Genomic DNA, 17,005 nt, shown 5'->3' on the forward strand with positions numbered 1-17,005 from the left:
TACGTAACATCCCGTTTGGATCTAGCATTGCTCTAATTCTAATGAGCACATATATATTAAGATCAACATTCTGACAAAATTTCATCTATTATCAAAAGTCAGTGACCTTTTCTGTTATAAAAACTTAGTGCGTTCGTATATGTACAATTTTGGCCATTCAGACGAGTTAAAACAAATATAATTTATATTAAATTTTTATACATTATTTGGTCAACTCACGATCATATGTTATATATTAAATATGGTAATTTAGACATATTTCAAAATAAAAAAAATCTTTTTGCAATATAATTCAACTTAAAATGATATTTAAACCCAATATTCTTAAATGTCCGAGGAAAAGGTAAGTCAAAATTATATATCTTTTTGGATTAACTTGTGACACTGGTATGAATATAGTGTGTATGTCCACCATGTTTATCATTTAACAATTTTGTATACATCTACAAAGTGTATGGTACAAAAAATATCTTCGATAATGGTATCTAGATTATAATAAGATATATATAAACAAAAACATCTAGAGTACATAAGAGATTTACGATGTGGTTTTCATTGAATCATCTAGATGGTGTCTTAACCTTTTTTTAGTAGTCACATGGTTCTTATATATTATGGTAGGTTCCAGATGCCATCCGTGTGGCAGGTTCACATCCGGATACTGTAGGGGCCGGTAGCACTTCAAGTGCCACCGCGCCTGGTGGACTTGTATGTACAGCCGCTCTCGCTCCCGAGGTGGCGTGCCGCGTTTAGCCAGCGGCGGCGGAGGAGGGAGCCCGTGGGAAGAGCTCGGGCCGGCGCTGAACCTCCCCTTCCCCTTCCTGTTGAAGAAGCCCATGGCTTGCTAGGGTTTCGGGATGGCTGGCTAGGGTTTTCTGGCCGCCGGCGAGGGAGCAAAGGTTGCCATATGTGGACGGGAAGTGGATGAGGCCGGCCCCGCCGCACACTTCCATTAAAAAGGATGGGCACGCGGCCCTTCCACACACCGCCAAGCGGGCCCTCGGTAGGTAGCCGCGTTAATTACAACCACGTGCGGTGGTTGGCCGGCCGACATGTGGGGCCACGACAAACACCGAGGGGACGCACGACGCGGAGACAAAGCAGATGCATTTTGGATTTGGGTTCTCATGTTGGGTCGACGTTTTTGTCTGTCGCGACCCAAACGGATATGGGCGGATGAAATGGATCCTCTGGTTAGAGTTGCTCTTACACTAGTAGAAAACATGGCTTTGGTTGAGGCCAGGATAAGGGCATTAATCCCGGTTCACTTACGAACCGAGACCAAAGGGTGCATCAGTCCCGGTTTGTGAGGCCAGGGCGCCGGCCGGGCCTCGGGGGCCGTTGGTCCCGGTTCATCTGACCCCTTTGGTCCCGGTTCCAGACACGAACCGGAACCAATTGGCCTCGCTCCTGGCCCAGCACAATGAATAATCACAAATCTTGGATTAATAATGAACGAGTTTAAGTGAGGATAGTCTCCATGCAATAAAAAACAGGTGGAATATCGTGGCCTAAAAGATTAGCAGGAAGATGATTCATCATACAAGTAACATCGAGGGGTAGTTTTCAGCAATAAGCATTACACACTAGAAAAGTAATAGAAATTTTGAGAAACTTGCAAAAGGCTTCTAGAAGATTTTGGTGTGTTAGACACGAGAAATATGTTTGAGAACAGGGCTCTAGAGGACATCAAGAACAACCATGAGATATTTTTAGAAAACCTCTAGGTCTATAGAGTATTCTAAAGTTGTATATTCTAGGTCTTGAATGTAGAATATTCATGGAACGGAAGTACCATGACATGATTAATTTAGAGAATTCCTTAGCAAGTTTGTTATGTACAGAAGAGATTGTAGTAGGGTGTTTCATATCTTGGTTCTAGAATATTCATGAACTGGAAATATCTCGACATCATTTTTTAGATAACTCTACAATAAATATGTTATGTATTGAATGACCTGGATGGTTGCCACTTTTCATCAATTCGGTTACAACTCCTCCCACTTGTGTAATCTTACTATAACTATCAAATAATTTATATGTTGATGATTAGTAGGTTCTGAAATAAGAATAAAAGTGTTTTATTTATCAGTCGCATAAGAATTTCTTAGTCTGTCATCAACGTTGAGAATATTGATCCAATGTTATGATTCATGCAAGATTTTACATTTTATTGCACTTTATGAATAAGTAATATATATTTTTCCCTAGATGAACAAATTGTTACAACATGGTGAACATTTATCATATCAATTTTTTGTAGATAATTTTTTTTCTAGTTTCTAGATTTTATTTTATCCAAATGAACAAAGTATCACAATATGATGTGCCTATTTTTTATTTGTTTCAAACTTTTTGTAAAATCGACAGATAAAATCAGTGATTGGCCATTTTCAAACCGGGCTTATTTCTTTCCCAATTGATTCACTTTCTTGTTGAGCTTCTCACCGCCTGCTTCATTATTTATCACCATTAGCCCTTTATTTCTCATCTCTTTAGAATAGGTACAAGACGAAGAGACATGAAGAAGCTCGCACTACGGCGACTACTGGCCATAGCCCCGTCAAGGGTGTAGACGTCGACGCCGGGGACGACAGCAGCTGGCTGGTGGAGACGGTGGCAAGAGGAGCCGGGGTGGTGGCCTGCAGGCCACGACCGCAATTGGGATGAGCACCGGCCATAAGCCCACTAATGGCCGGGTCTGACCTGCGCCGAGCAAGGGCATCCGCCGCTAGAGCGACGGCGGTGGGCGATGCAGTCGACGTCTGAAGCGGCGCAAGTGGAGCGATTGGGACGAGCTGCAGACTGGATTGGGAGGCTGCTGCCACTTGCCAGAGCATTGGGAGCTCCCTGCACAACATCGGGCATCACCACATCGCCCGGACCAGACGGGTCGCCGGGCAAGGCCGACTCTGCCGGACGGATTGAGTGCCGCCAAAGTATCACGAGGAGCACGCGCGCGCCAACGGCATGTACTGCATTTTTGGTGTGTGCGTGCGCCTGTGGTGTGTACTTGGTTGAACGTTTAAGTAAAACACAACATTTCGAACTATTATCATTATTTGTTTTTCAAATACTTGGTTGAATTTGCATCGAGTGTTTAGTTTAGGTCCTTTGGCTGAATCGTAATCTTGTGCTTGTGTTTTGTATCTTTCTGAAAGACAAACAAAAAGTTAGCCATGTGCATGCAATGCAAGCATAGTTGGAGATATTTTGCTCCATCGATCCTCGTCGCTTGTTGTGCGGATAGAGCAGGCTCTCTCAAGGGAGATAATATACAAGTTGGAAAGTACTGAAAACAAATCCGTCGGCAAGGTTTCGTGGTGTAGTTGGTTATCACGTCAGTCTAACACACTGAAGGTCTCCGGTTCGACCCCGGGCGAAGCCATCTAATTATGTTTTCTTTTTGCTCGCATTTTCCATTGAGTAAAAAAAAGAAGAAAGAAAAAAAAGATTAATGGCCCATACAGGTCTCGAACCTGTGACCTTCGCGTTATTAGCACGACGCTCTAACCAGCTGAGCTAATAGGCCTCTTGCGCGATTGTATAATTTTTTGGTCTACATATTTAAGAATTCAGAATAAAACTTGTATGTAATCATCCCTTAACGACGTGAATAAAACAATAATAAGAGCCTGTCCGGACTCTCTCCGCTCTCCAACTCCACGCCAGAGCGGAGCAGCATCCAGTTCTAATTTGGGAAGTGGCTGAAACGGCGCTCCGCCCTGTAGCGATTTGCCGAACAGGGCCTAAGATCACGGAAGCCTCCTTTGGTCCTTATTGTGCTGACCTTACTTATGATTCCTCATACTGCTAGATCGTATTCGTATGGCGTGCCGGGTGTATTGCATTTTCGAATACATGTGCTTTTCAGTTCATCTTGTTTTCCGCGAGTCGATCGGGTCTGGTGGAAAGCAAACAATGGTTCAGCGTGCACCGATGGATGGATCCATGTGATGTGATCGGTGTCGTCGAAAAGAAGACCGAGCTGTGCAGGGAGAAAAGAACCAGCACGTAGCTAGCGTGTCGGTGCTGCAACACGCGCACGCACGCACACACACGATGAAAGCACCTGCTTCGTACTCGTACGTAGTAGATTGGCATAATTGGATCCGTCCGTAGTGGTGGTGGTTGGTGTTGGTTAGATCACGCGTTACTATGTTTTTACCATTGCATTGCGTGCATCATTCAGTTCAGATTAAGTCATTAAGGAAGGCCACCGACAGTGCATTACTCTTAGGCGGAATTATTGGGGGTTCCAGCAGTTCATGAGATGGGACTCTATAGTTTTGGACAAAAAAGGGACCGAGTCCCAGGAGGAGCCGTGTTCTCCTCGTCTCTGTGTTCGGAGATCTGCACGCGGATTAGTAGCAGCGGCAGCAGCCGGCAAGGGAGACAAAGGCACGAGGCAGTCAGATAAAATCAGCAGATGAAATGAAATCCATTGATAATGATCCGCATCCATCGGGAAGGCTAGGACAGAGGCAAAGCAATTACTAGCATTGGAAGCTGTGCCTGGGAGCTACACGTGAGTACAAGAAGGATTTTGGGTAGGAATTTGCTACTGGTGCATCTTGTGTACTTGAGCACGTGTTGGAAGCTCGGATATTTTTTCATATTGTCATCCGTATAAAGAACCATGGTGCCAACGGGTACCAGGTTTGAGGTGAAGAAGTTCATGAAACTGAAAACCTTGGGTTATGGCAGACAAGAGTGAAAGATTTGTTGGCACAATGGGGATGCTTGAAGGACTTGTAGGAAGTCATGTCAGTTAAGATGGAATTATCATGTGATGGATGGAAATTTGCGGAAGACGATTTGGGAGCCTCGAGCGTGTCATACAGTCGAACGAGTTTCGACTGGGTCGAACTAGGCAGTCTGACGGATCGACGCAAGTCTGTTGGTACAGAAGACAGTGGTGGGATTGGCGACGATGACATAGGAGCGTGATGCTGATGGTGACCGACTTCTGGGGCGTGGAAACATGTGGCGCAGGCCCCGAGGGCTTGTGTGACTTCGACAAGACTATGACGCGGGATTGATTCAAGGTGGTGTATACATGGAGCTTGAAGTCGACGAGGCGCAGGGGTGGACTGATCATCTACCATGGAGTCATGTTGAAGGTGGAGCTGGATAGAGGGGCTACGGCGTAAGTGCACAGAGAGTCGAAGCCTATTCAGCGGGAAAAGCGAGTGACATGCAGTTCGGACTGGAGCCCAGTGGTCTGATGGAAGTGTGAAACTCGTCATCGGTCAGTGATGATCGGTGGTACTCTGCAGTGGAGGTTGAGTGGTGTGGGTTCACGACCCTTGAGACTCGACCGGGACAGCGGAGGCTCGACGCGGTAATAGCGGCGAGGCGTGCGGTATGCATGGGGCATGGAGACGGGCCAGGGCTCTGGCCGGCGGTCATACATGTGATGAGACAACTGCGAATTTGACTCGGGATGACTACAAGCAACGGTGAAATTCCTTCAAGTTTCAGACAGGCGGTCGAGAAAAGAGCGGTGCTGTTGAGTTCAGGTAATTCTTATGTGTGACATCCAATATGCGAGTTGTTCACTTTCACGTAGGTCAGTGATCAGTGTGTGATGGCGTTGGACGCATACTCTGGAAGTTGGGAGCACAAACTAGAGTAACAAGGAACTTAATTTTGCTCGAGTGTTGACTGTGGTCAAGAAAAGGAAGGACTACAAGTTGCAGGTGGAATCATATGGAGTCTTTGGAGTAGCAGCGGTTCTCATGGGATAAGCTCAAGTCCAATGTACATGGAAGTTTGACGCATGGACAAATCCAGGGTGATGGAGTATATTCGCCAAGGTGGAGTTTGTTGAAATTGTGTCGAATATAGTGTACAAGGTAGGTTACAGTTGGGCTTGTAGGAGTATTGTGTTTAGATAGGATATGGAGTCGTGTCCTAATAGGACACTTGTATCATAGGCCTCTCATATATAGATGGGGTAGACACACGATGTAACCTATGCCAACATAATAGCACCGGAACGCAGGGGAAGCCGGCGACATGTGGCGGTGTCCAGGGCGACCGGGTGCGGTATTGTAGCGGTGTCACGGAAAGGAGCGCCCGTAGTCAAGCCCCGGGGATGTAGCCATATCGGTGAACCTCGTTAACAAATCTCGGTGTCGTACTCGTGTGATTGCTTGGTCCTCGGATGATCGACGGTATGCCTCAGATTTACTCTAACAGTGTTAAATAATTATCCTTTACCCTAGTATCCATAGATAACATTTTTGTATAGCAAAAGTGATAGCTAGATCATAAAATTGGCTGATCTGTCTGTCTGATTTGAAAGTACAATCTGTACTCATAGCAAGACTTTTATCGCTCGGTATGTGGGAGATGCTTAGATTCTTGGGTGTTCATTGTATATCTTATTACGATGGGACGTACTTCCCATTGTGTTATCCTGCTAATGAATGTATCCAATTTATAATGTACTGGCTAATACCATGAACTAAGTAGGTGTTACAGAATTTTGTCTTTTCTTTAATGATGTGTTCACTACTAGGGAAAACTCTATAGATAGATAAGTAACAGTGGGCAGTAGCGCGGGCTGAAGCCCAGTGCTGCAAATGGACATGAGCAGCAGTACGGACCCACCACATCCGCGCTACTACTAAGTGGTCTTCACCCTGCCCTAGTGTAGTGTCAAAAATGCTTTTATATTACGGGACGGAGGGGGTAATTAATTAACTGATGATGGCAGGAGCGCAGCTCGCGCATCTTTAACAACCGCCACTGCCCCGACGCTGTGGTTTTCGCGAAGATTGTTGACGAGGCTAGGCTACGGTGCAGTGATGGCAGTGGCGGATCCATGCTGATGGCCTTGTGAACAGACCACTTGATCCTCTGATTAGCACCCCCTAGGTGTTGTTATCTTTCATTGTTGTCTACTTTGTCCTGCTCTTGTACCGAATTATGACCTTTTTTATCTTCAACTGAGTCATTCATGGATGAAGTAGAGCGTGTGTTTTTGTTGGAATGATGCCTCGCCAAGTTGCTGAGTCACGCACCACTAACGTCGGACGTGGATCAAACTGGCTATTAAAGTTTTATTCTTTCTTGCCAACACACATGATATGTATGTGCAGACGGAACATGTAACCTTTCTGCACATGCCTACACTTTAATTTATGATAGAAATGAGCGCGTGTTTGTTTGTCGCGAGGTCAGAGATGGTGACGAATTTTGATGCAGTATATATAATTCCTTGCTTGGTGTTGTTGGTTGAGTTGCATGCTGCACCCTGGGGAGGGGGGGAAGAGGTAGATGCTAAGTCATCAAGATACATATGTCATGTGCGTGCAATTACTGATGTGGCATATGCGCAGGAATCATTCGGTTCGGTTCGATTCAACTGATACATGTATATAAGTGGCATATTTCTTGTGCTTATAAACAATCTGATTCGGTGCGTGCGTCTTAGTATATGACTAGTTGTGAGCACTAAGCTAAGCATCTATTCTATTTTCCCGCTGAATCGATAAAAGTAAAGAAAGGTGGAGGCTACCATTACCATTTGCAGGAGGAATATCGGACCAAAGATAGATAGATAGATGGAGCGTACGTGTCGGTGTCGTCGTGGTCGTGGTCGTGGCTTAGGCGCGTGAGTTGAGTCTGTATATAGCAAATGGTGTGTGTGCGTCTGCGTGTGCCGCCAGCTATATATCAGTTGCAGTTTAGTATATATATATATATATATGTATGTATGTATGTATGTATGTATGTATGTATGTGGACGGACTAATTTGTCTGATTTTACAAGTCCTAGCAGTGCTAGTGCGTGTTTATCGGCAGGGCAAGCAAGCCGATTAAAAGCCGTTACTTGGGCTAAATTTGCCCCTTTTTTTTGCTTGCCCGTAAACAGCTACTCCCTCCATTCATTTTTCTAAGTCATTTCAAACAACTTAAAATGGACTGTTTGTACATTGTCTGAAATGTTTTCGAAGTCTTATAAAATGAACAAAAGGAGTAGCTCTTTTTTTTTTGGTTATTTTGAGAATACCCGTAACAGCTACAGCATAGCTAGATAGGTAGGCGATGGCTCGATTTCATCTCCCGGCCGGCCGATCCAGCGGAACCGCAGACCACCCAACGTACGGTCCAGTTTGTTGCATGACCATTTTTATATGCCGATCGCAGCAGCAAAGTAATCACCATGCATGCATGTGTTAATTAACTAGTACTCAACTAATACTGCACTCTTTGTTGGTCGCCGGTGCGTATCATGCATCCAGCGATTTTGTATGGTTGACGGCCGCCGGCCGGATTGAGTTGCGCCGGCGAAAGTCTCACGAGGAGCACGCGCGTGCCTGTGGTGTGTCCGTGCCAACGGCTTACTGCATTTTCGATGATCCATAACGATGTCTCCTGCGTGCCTGCACCGACGTAGGGTAGGACGGATGCTGCAGTATTTTGCACCAAGAAACACCGCTGCTCAAAGAGAAATTAATGTAAGATATACTAACCTAAAATGCCTTGCATTTGTTTACAGAGGAGGGAGTATTTTATTTATTTTTTACTTTTTGAAAATGTATTTAGTTGAATTCGCATCGAGTGTTCAGTTTAGGTCGTTTGGCTGGACCGAAATCTTGTGTTTGTGTTTTGCTATCAATCTATCTAGTAGTAAAAGACAAACAAAAGGTTAGCTAGTCATGCGCATGCAAGCATGGTTGCAGATAGTTTGGCCGCTTGTTGCGCCGGCACACCAGACATGCAGGGAGGGCTCTCTCAACGGAGACAGCTGATCCTACGATCCAGCAGTATGAGGATTCCTTGAGTGTCGTTAAGGGATGATAACATGCAAGTTTTACACTGCCGAAAACAAGTCAGCAGCATAGGTTTCGTGGTGTAGTTGGTTATCACGTCAGTCTAACACACTGAAGGTGTCCCGTTCGACGCCATCAAGTTATTTTCTGTTTTTTTTCTCCGTTATAGACATTTGAGCAGGTAGAATAAAACCTGTATATTATTGTCCCATAACGACGTGAAGAAAACAAGTACGTACTATATAAGAAGATCACGGGAGCCTGTTTTGGTCCTTACATATGCTGATCTTATGATTCCTCATACTACTGGATCGTATGGAGTGGTGGGTGTACTGCTTTTCGAATCGAATACAGGTGGTTTCGATTTATCTTATTTCTCGCGAGTTGACCGGGTCGGGTGGAAAACAAACATTGGTTCAACGTATGTTTTATCATTGCATGCATCATTCAGTTGAGATTAAGGAAGGCCACCGAAGGACAGGCAACAGACTCTGCCATGGATTAGGAGCATCAGTGCATTACTCTTAAGCAGAATTATTGGTCCCTAGGGCAGCAGTTTGACATGAGATGAAACTTTTATTATTATTATTATTATTATTATTATTATTATTATTATTATTATTATTATTATTATTATTATTATTGAAGAACCTCATAGCGAGGGCAGAGTGTTCCTGCAGTTCATGAGATGAGAATCATGGGACTCTAGCTAGCTAACGGTTGAATGGCGTGAACATGCAGAAACAGTCTCCACTAGCGCGGGTGGCTTGTGTATGTGGCCGGCTGGGCAAAAGCAAGCCAAATGAAAGGTTTACTTTGGATGGATTTGCTGAAGCCGTCGGTGGCGTGCGTGCGCCTAAGCAGAGATGGTTTCAGATGTACCATCATCGTCACCAGTAGCTCATTTAAGCAGTTGGTTTGCTTGGCCGTAACAGCTAGGTAGATCGATCCACCTCAGCCTCATGCAATTGTAATTGCAATTGCAATTGGACGCCACCACAAGCCTTCATATAAAACTATGTCGTACCATGAAATTAATTAATCGCCCGTTGTTGATCGTGCTTTCCATTGCAGAGATTTAGTATCATCAAAGCATATTATGTATCATGAGGAGCGCGTGTCCCCTGCCTGCCTGCCTCCACCGACTATGCTAAAATGGTTGTACTAGTATTGATAATTAAAGTGTGCCTAAAGTGCTCGATTTAAGGAGATGTCCATCCCTATAACATACTAACAACTTTTGGCTTAACAAACTTGGAAGCGGCAGGTTGCCTGTCACTTCATGTAGTACATCAATTGCTTAGGATTCGGTTTAATTGATAATTAAAAAGATCATGTAGTACTAGTACGTAGGTTCGAGCTGGAGGCGAGATATTTTGCTGGATATATACCCCGGGCGCTCGTATGTTGTGTCGACACTCGCAGACACAGCTCTCTTAACAACAGAATACAGCTATGTAGGAGCACAGTACGAATCTACCCACAACGAAAAGGGATTTCATTGAATCATATACTATATGTTTTAATAATTTACTTGAGCGGCATATACGAATATATCATCCGATTTGATTGGTACGTCTGCACATAATTATATACGTATAAGTGAGGTGGGAGTGAGCTAGCTGTGGATGCTAAGCTAAGCATCTACTATTCTATTGTATTCCATTCTTGCCTAAGGAAGGAACAAACAAACAGGCAGGGAAAAGAAAGAAAGACAGAAGGCAGCATGCATGCAGGAGGAAGATCCGAAAGGGGATCGATGCCACCGGTAGAATAATATTGGAGCTGGAGCGTGTCGGTGTCGTCCGTTGAGCCAGCAATTCTGTATTACAGTGCTCAACAGAAAACAAGTTTGCAGAAGCAACTAGTAGAGTAGATAGGATGGGGAGGGAGAGACATAGGTAAAAAAAGGTTGCCACAACCGCAAAAAAAAAAGGTGGCACAAGATCGAGCACAAACGCGTTAATCCGTCCACACTGGTGGCCTGGTCTGTGTTTACCGGGGGGACAAACAAGCAAGATGAGGGTTAGGTTAATTACTAGACTAGAGTATAAGTAGTTGGACTGAATTATTAGCAGCAAGAGTTGTCGGTGGCGAGCCCAGAGAGTTTCAGATGGATGGAAATTCTGACGAGATATCCGGATCATCATCGTCGTTTATTAATTCGTTTATATTTATAAAAAAGATATACGTGACCTCTGCTCCAGATATATGTATGCCATGCCAGTAAGCACGTACGTACGTATGACCTGCCACACGCACGCAGGGACGAGGAACGAAAGGCTGCAAATGGGTTGTGTTGTGCCATCCAAATTTTTGGGGTCGTTGGCGTTAGCTGGATCACGCGTTTTCATAGGTTGGATTCAAATCGATCGCACGGACCCTGCTGACAGTAGCAGTACAACGCAAGGGAATGGAAGGGAAGGCCACCGACACGCAAAAAATGCAGACGCAGGCGGCAGTGGAACAAATTCATGCATTCGGTGATGGAAAAAAAATACTGTCCACATGCAAAATAGAAGGAAAAAAGAAGGGGGATAGAGTGTTTGACGGCTTTGCGAAGTGGGAGGATGAGTGGCGTACGAACCACAGTAAAACAAATGTGTTACAGAAAACCACGTCAACATACCTACTGCGAACGCAGGTGCACACGAAGACACTTTTCTTGATCGAGTCTCCTCGCCTCTCCTCTCCTCTCCAAGGTAGGGGCGTGTGTTGGCGTTGACGTGGCCTCGACATCACGGTAACATGCGGCTGCCTGACCCCACGTGGAGGCACGTCATGGTCAGATTGAGTAGTAGTAATTCACGCCGGCCCGGCATCATATCACGCAGAAAAGGCCGAGTCAGCACCACACCGTCTTATCATCATCATCATCTTCTTCGGCCCTGCACCGACAGCCCGCAGGCAGTGGAGGCAGCGTCTCCTCTCTTCTCCACCACCACACCGTCCGCTAGGCACACTTCGCTTTGCCGCAACAGCCATTCCATCCATGGCCCCCTCCCAAGAAGTCGCGCCCCCTGCCGCCGCCATCACCAAGGACCCATCCACCAACGGCAACGGCAACGGCACAGCCGCAACAGCCCTCAAGACCAAGACGCGGATGCGGAGATTTGACATTGAAAGTCTTGAGCCATAGGCCGAAATGGGGACGGATGCGGAGGAAGGCCTCGCACGCGAGGATAAACGCCGAGATGTTGAGGACAAAGTTCGGGCACAGATTGTGGAAATCCAGGCCATAGTAGAACATGAGCCCCCGGACAAATGAGTGAAGAGGGAAGTTCAGTCCGCGGAGGAAATGGAGGAGGAACACCACCCTCTCATGGGGCCTAGGGATGGGGATGAGCTGCCCCTTTTCGGGAAGCCGGTACGCAATGTCGTTAGACAAGTATCCGGCCTTCCTTAGTTTTTTGATGTGTCCCTCCGTGACGGAGGAGACCATCCATTTGCCTCCCGTTCCGGACATGGCTGGAGAAGGTTGAGGTGGGGAGTGCGGACTTGGGCGCTGGAGCTCGAGTGCGCGAGAATGGATAAGCAAAGGAGGAAGAAGGCATAGGTGAAAAGGTGGATCCTTATCCCCTTATATGGGTGGACGCAACTACGTGTCCCCACCAGCCTGGTAAAACTCGCTTATCTCCAAACGCCGTAATCAATGGCGCGGTTGGGTTACCCACGCCCGTATTGATGAGAATCCTGGAATAAGGGGACACGGTTTGCTTTAACAAGACGTGCCAAGGAAACCACCTCGCATGACGCACTGAGGTGGGATAATGAAACGATTCGGATAAAGGCTTGGCCGTGGTGTGTCACATTACGGAATACGTCAGCAAATTAGATTTGTGTAAATATTATTCTCTCTATGGCAATATGTGGAAACTTATTTTGCAGAGCCGGACACTATCTTTGTGTTCAAAATCTTCTAAGAAGTACTTGGAGGAGGAACCCGCCTTGCAATGCTGAACACAATCTGCGCACCGGACTCGTCATCATTGAAGCCTGGTTCAGGGGCTACTGAGGGAGTCCTGGATTAGGGGGTGTCCGGATGGCCGGACTATACCTTCAGCCGGACTCCTCGACTATGAAGATACAAGATTGAAGACTTCGTCCCGTGTCCGGGAGGCACTTTCCTTGGCGTGGAAGGCAAGCTTGGCGATACGGATATGCAGATCTCCTACCATTGTAACCGACTCTATGTAACCCTAACCCTATCCGGTGTCTATATAAACCGGAGGGTTTTAGTCCGTAGGACAAGATACTCAACAACAATCATACCATATGCTAGCTTCTAGGGTTTAGCCTCTCTGATCTCGTGGTAGATCTACTCTTATACTACCCATATCATCAATATTAATCAAGCAGGACGTAGGGTTTTACCTCCATCGAGAGGGCCCGAACCTAGGTAAAACTTCGTGTCCCTTGCCTCCTGTTACCATCCGGCCTAAACTGTGCGTTCAGGACTCCCTACCCGAGATCCGCCGGTTTTGACACCGACACCGACCCATCTGGTAAAAAGCCCTGAAAAGCCCTTAGGGCTTAGGGCCGTGGGCTGGGCCTCTTCCTTAAAATATCAATATGCTAAGCCCATGCCCGCCTAGGCCCTGCTGGTGGGGTCAAAACTCAGGCCTAAGCCCGGCCCATGGTCAAGCCCATCGGGCCTAGGCCCTGAATTTTAGGGCCGGGCCTGGATGGGCCGACAAGGCCGGGCCTGAGATGGCCAGGACTACTTCAGGGAGACAGCTACTACAGAATTTCTTTTCTTTTCTTTTTGCGGGGAGCAGGTACTACAGATTAGTAAGCTATATGCACCGGGCCGAAGCATTGTCATCGTCTGTAATTTAATTATTGTAACTATTTTTTAAATCAACTCCATACATAATTGTACTAGAACAATCGCCAACCAATCTGTTGGATGGTTAGAGGGATAGTAATATCTCCAACCATCAATGCTTAAGTCCTGATGCTTGTATTATTACTAGATTTATTTTGAGGATTTCCGGCGATTTGCTTTTAGTGAGAGTAGACGTTCTCCTCGACAACGAGGCGACTACGCTGCTCGTAGAATAGGATGTGCATGTATATTCATAAAGATGAGTGTATACGTGTATGTATGAACGCTTACATGTCTTTGTACTGATGTTTAAAAAATTGTACTAGAACAATTCAATTTTTTTACCAACGGAGTGCATCCAGCTGGATGGGTGGAGATGGACGCACACGGCGACCAACGGGCGAACAGAACAGGTCGCCGTGTCCGTGCGTAGCGAATTTTACCGTGCTTTTCTTGAGAAGTGAGGTGATATAAAATTACAAGACGAACCGACAGACCGTCGTAGCTCCTCTGTTTCTTTTTAGTCTACATATAAGGTTTGATCAAAGTCATGTTTTGCAAAATTTGACTAACTTTATATTAAAAGATATAAACATTGGCAATATGAAATCAACATTATCAGATGCACCACCAAATGTATTTTCATACTATATAGTTTTAATATTATAGATGTTCATAGTTTTTAATATATATTTGATCGAACTTTGTGTAGTTTGACTTTGATCAAATCTTATATACGGAGTAAAAAGAAACGGAGGGAGTATTATAATATAGTACGTACCCTGTACATACGCTGCTGCCCGGTGAAGCTCATAGAAAAGCGCGTGGTCGTCGTACTAGTTCTTAGGCATGTATGCGCGCATGGCAGCGGCACACGTCTGTACTGAACGCACGACGAAATACAGAGGTACGTAACCACATCAACCAACTATAAGACCTTTTACCTATTTCAAAATATTGACTATGTATACATACTAAAATGAGTGAAGATACATACTAAAATATGTCTAAATACATACAGTACATAGATACATACATACATTTTTTAGAAAAGAAGGATGACCCCCGGCCTCTGCATCTGGGAGATGCATACGGCCACTTTATTGATTATTCTCAGTACCTTACAAAGTATTACAACAATGAGCCTGAATCCACCATCTTGGCAACACATGCCGCTACTTCTATCCAAAATGAAGATACATACATACATACATACATAGAGTAAAAATGTGAGTCCTATACAGAAATGAAACGCACATGCACACGCAGTCACTTGTGAAGTTCTGATCGAGTCTCCTCTCCACAGGGTAGGAGCGTGTGTTGGCGTTGACGTGGCCTCGCCATCCCATCACGGCAACATGCTTGACACCACGTGGAGGCACGTCATTCATGGTCAGCCTGATTTTAATTCACGCCGGCAACATATCTCGCAGCAAAGGCCGAGTCAGCAATTCAGCACCACCTTCTCATCTTCATCTTCTTCCTCTGCCCTCCGCCGGCAGGCAGCAGTCGGTGGAGGCTATAAAAAGGGAGGCAGAGTATCCTCTCATCACCACACCACAGCTGATCTCAGTCCACAGCACAGCAGAGAAGCATTCTTCCATTCTACTCAACGCAAAGTCCCTCCCTCAGGTACGTTTGCTTCGTTGCGTTGCGTCGTCGACCTCCTCCTGCTCTTCCCCCCCATACTCTGCTCCGGCCAGATCTCCTCAACACCGCCGGAAGGGAGTGGTGAGCTCGCCCCAAGATCGACTGCCAGGCCCCGACTAACACACTGCACACTTCCATTTCCGCAGATCAGATCGAGCGCTAGCCTCGCCGCAACATCCATCCCATCCATGGCCCCCTCCCAAGAAGTCGCGCCCCCCGCCGCCGCCACCACCAAGGAGCCATCCACCAACGGCAACGGCAACGGCACGGCCGCAACAGCCCCCAAGACCAAGACGCCGGCGCTGAACGAGCGGATCCTCTCCTCCATCACCCGCCGGTCGGTGGCGGCGCACCCGTGGCACGACCTGGAGATCGGCCCGGACGCGCCCACAATCTTCAACTGCGTGATCGAGATCCCCAAGGGGAGCAAGGTCAAGTACGAGCTGGACAAGAAGACGGGGCTCATCAAGGTGGACCGCGTGCTCTACTCCTCCGTCGTCTACCCGCACAACTACGGCTTCATCCCGCGCACCCTCTGCGACGACTCCGACCCCATCGACGTCCTCGTCATCATGCAGGAGCCCGTCGTCCCGGGGTGCTTCCTCCGCGCCAAGGCCATCGGACTCATGCCCATGATCGACCAGGGCGAGGCCGACGACAAGATCATCGCCGTCTGCGCCGACGACCCCGAGTACCGCCACTTCAACGACATCAAGGAGCTCCCGCCCCACCGCCTCGCCGAGATCAGGCGCTTCTTCGAGGACTGTAAGTCATTGATGCCTCTGAACTCTGATCATCAGAAGAGAATGTGCTCCTGAATGTGTTTTCTTCTGTTCCTGAATGTGTTTCTCTGATTGATTGGGGGATTCAGACAAGAAGAACGAGAACAAGGAGGTGGCCGTCAACGACTTCCTGCCGTCAGAGGACGCCTACGAGGCCATCCAGCACTCCATGTCAGTTCTCCTCCCCGGTTTTCGATTCTCGATTCATGTTGAAACATGAGAAATTGAACTGATGAATGATGATGTTGCATGATTTTTCCTTTTCAGGGATCTCTATGCCACCTACATTTGCGAGGGCCTGAGAAGGTAGATAATAGATCCGGTGATGCCATGCCGCTTGCTGGAGGATGTTGATGAAAAATTATTCGTGTCGAAACGTTACATACATTCTTGTTTTGTGTTACCTACCTGCATACATACACATACTAGTATATGATATGATCGCCCAAAGCCTTGCATTAAGGCAGTAGCAGCCAGATAAGCAGGGCATTCTTTTCCCAACTACCTTATGTAATACAATTTCCTGGCTGAATGAATATGAGATGTTGGTATACTTTTCCCCACATTGCAAATCTCTGCTGAATCGTTTATTTTGTCGCAACTGGACTGAACTGCTGAGTGCTGTGTGGATTTTCTGGAAGGCCTAGAATCACCTCACCAAAGTCAGTCAGTTAAGGGCATGCTTGTGCCAACACAAGGAAGAAAGCAGTGGTGTTTCAGTCCCTTAATCAACTACTCCCTCTGTTCACTTTTATAAGGCTTTGTAGATGTTTCAGACATTGTGCAAAATAGCTCAATTTCACTTGTCTGAAACGACTTATAAAAGTGAACGGGAAACGACTTATAAAAGTGAACGGGGGGAGTATGATAAGTGTATTTTGTTATTCTCATCAACAGAAAGTGCCTTCATCAACAGTAATTTAAGAATTGCACTGAAATACAGAAAGACACATCATATG

The 17,005-nt window shown here is 46.3% G+C and overlaps 1 protein-coding gene and 2 non-coding genes across 3 annotated transcripts; 2 read left to right on the forward strand and 1 right to left on the reverse strand.

Annotated features, from left to right (window-relative positions):
- The first annotated feature begins 3,314 nt into the window (after positions 1-3,314).
- On the forward strand, positions 3,315-3,388 carry TRNAV-AAC. The gene has a single exon. It is a non-coding gene; the product is annotated as a tRNA-Val (tRNA).
- Positions 3,389-3,458: 70 nt separating this feature from the next.
- On the reverse strand, positions 3,459-3,532 carry TRNAI-AAU. The gene has a single exon. It is a non-coding gene; the product is annotated as a tRNA-Ile (tRNA).
- Positions 3,533-14,988: 11,456 nt separating this feature from the next.
- On the forward strand, positions 14,989-16,609 carry LOC125546393 (soluble inorganic pyrophosphatase 4-like). Its single transcript, XM_048710651.1, has 4 exons — positions 14,989-15,246; positions 15,411-16,029; positions 16,136-16,217; positions 16,314-16,609. The coding sequence occupies exons 1-4, from the start codon at positions 15,004-15,006 to the stop codon at positions 16,354-16,356; spliced, it is 987 nt and encodes a 328-aa protein (XP_048566608.1). The 5' UTR covers positions 14,989-15,003; the 3' UTR covers positions 16,357-16,609.
- The last annotated feature ends 396 nt before the right edge of the window (positions 16,610-17,005 follow it).

Source organism: Triticum urartu, chromosome 3 (genome assembly GCF_003073215.2).
Source record: "Triticum urartu cultivar G1812 chromosome 3, Tu2.1, whole genome shotgun sequence".
In the NCBI taxonomy this organism is placed as follows: domain Eukaryota; kingdom Viridiplantae; phylum Streptophyta; class Magnoliopsida; order Poales; family Poaceae; genus Triticum; species Triticum urartu.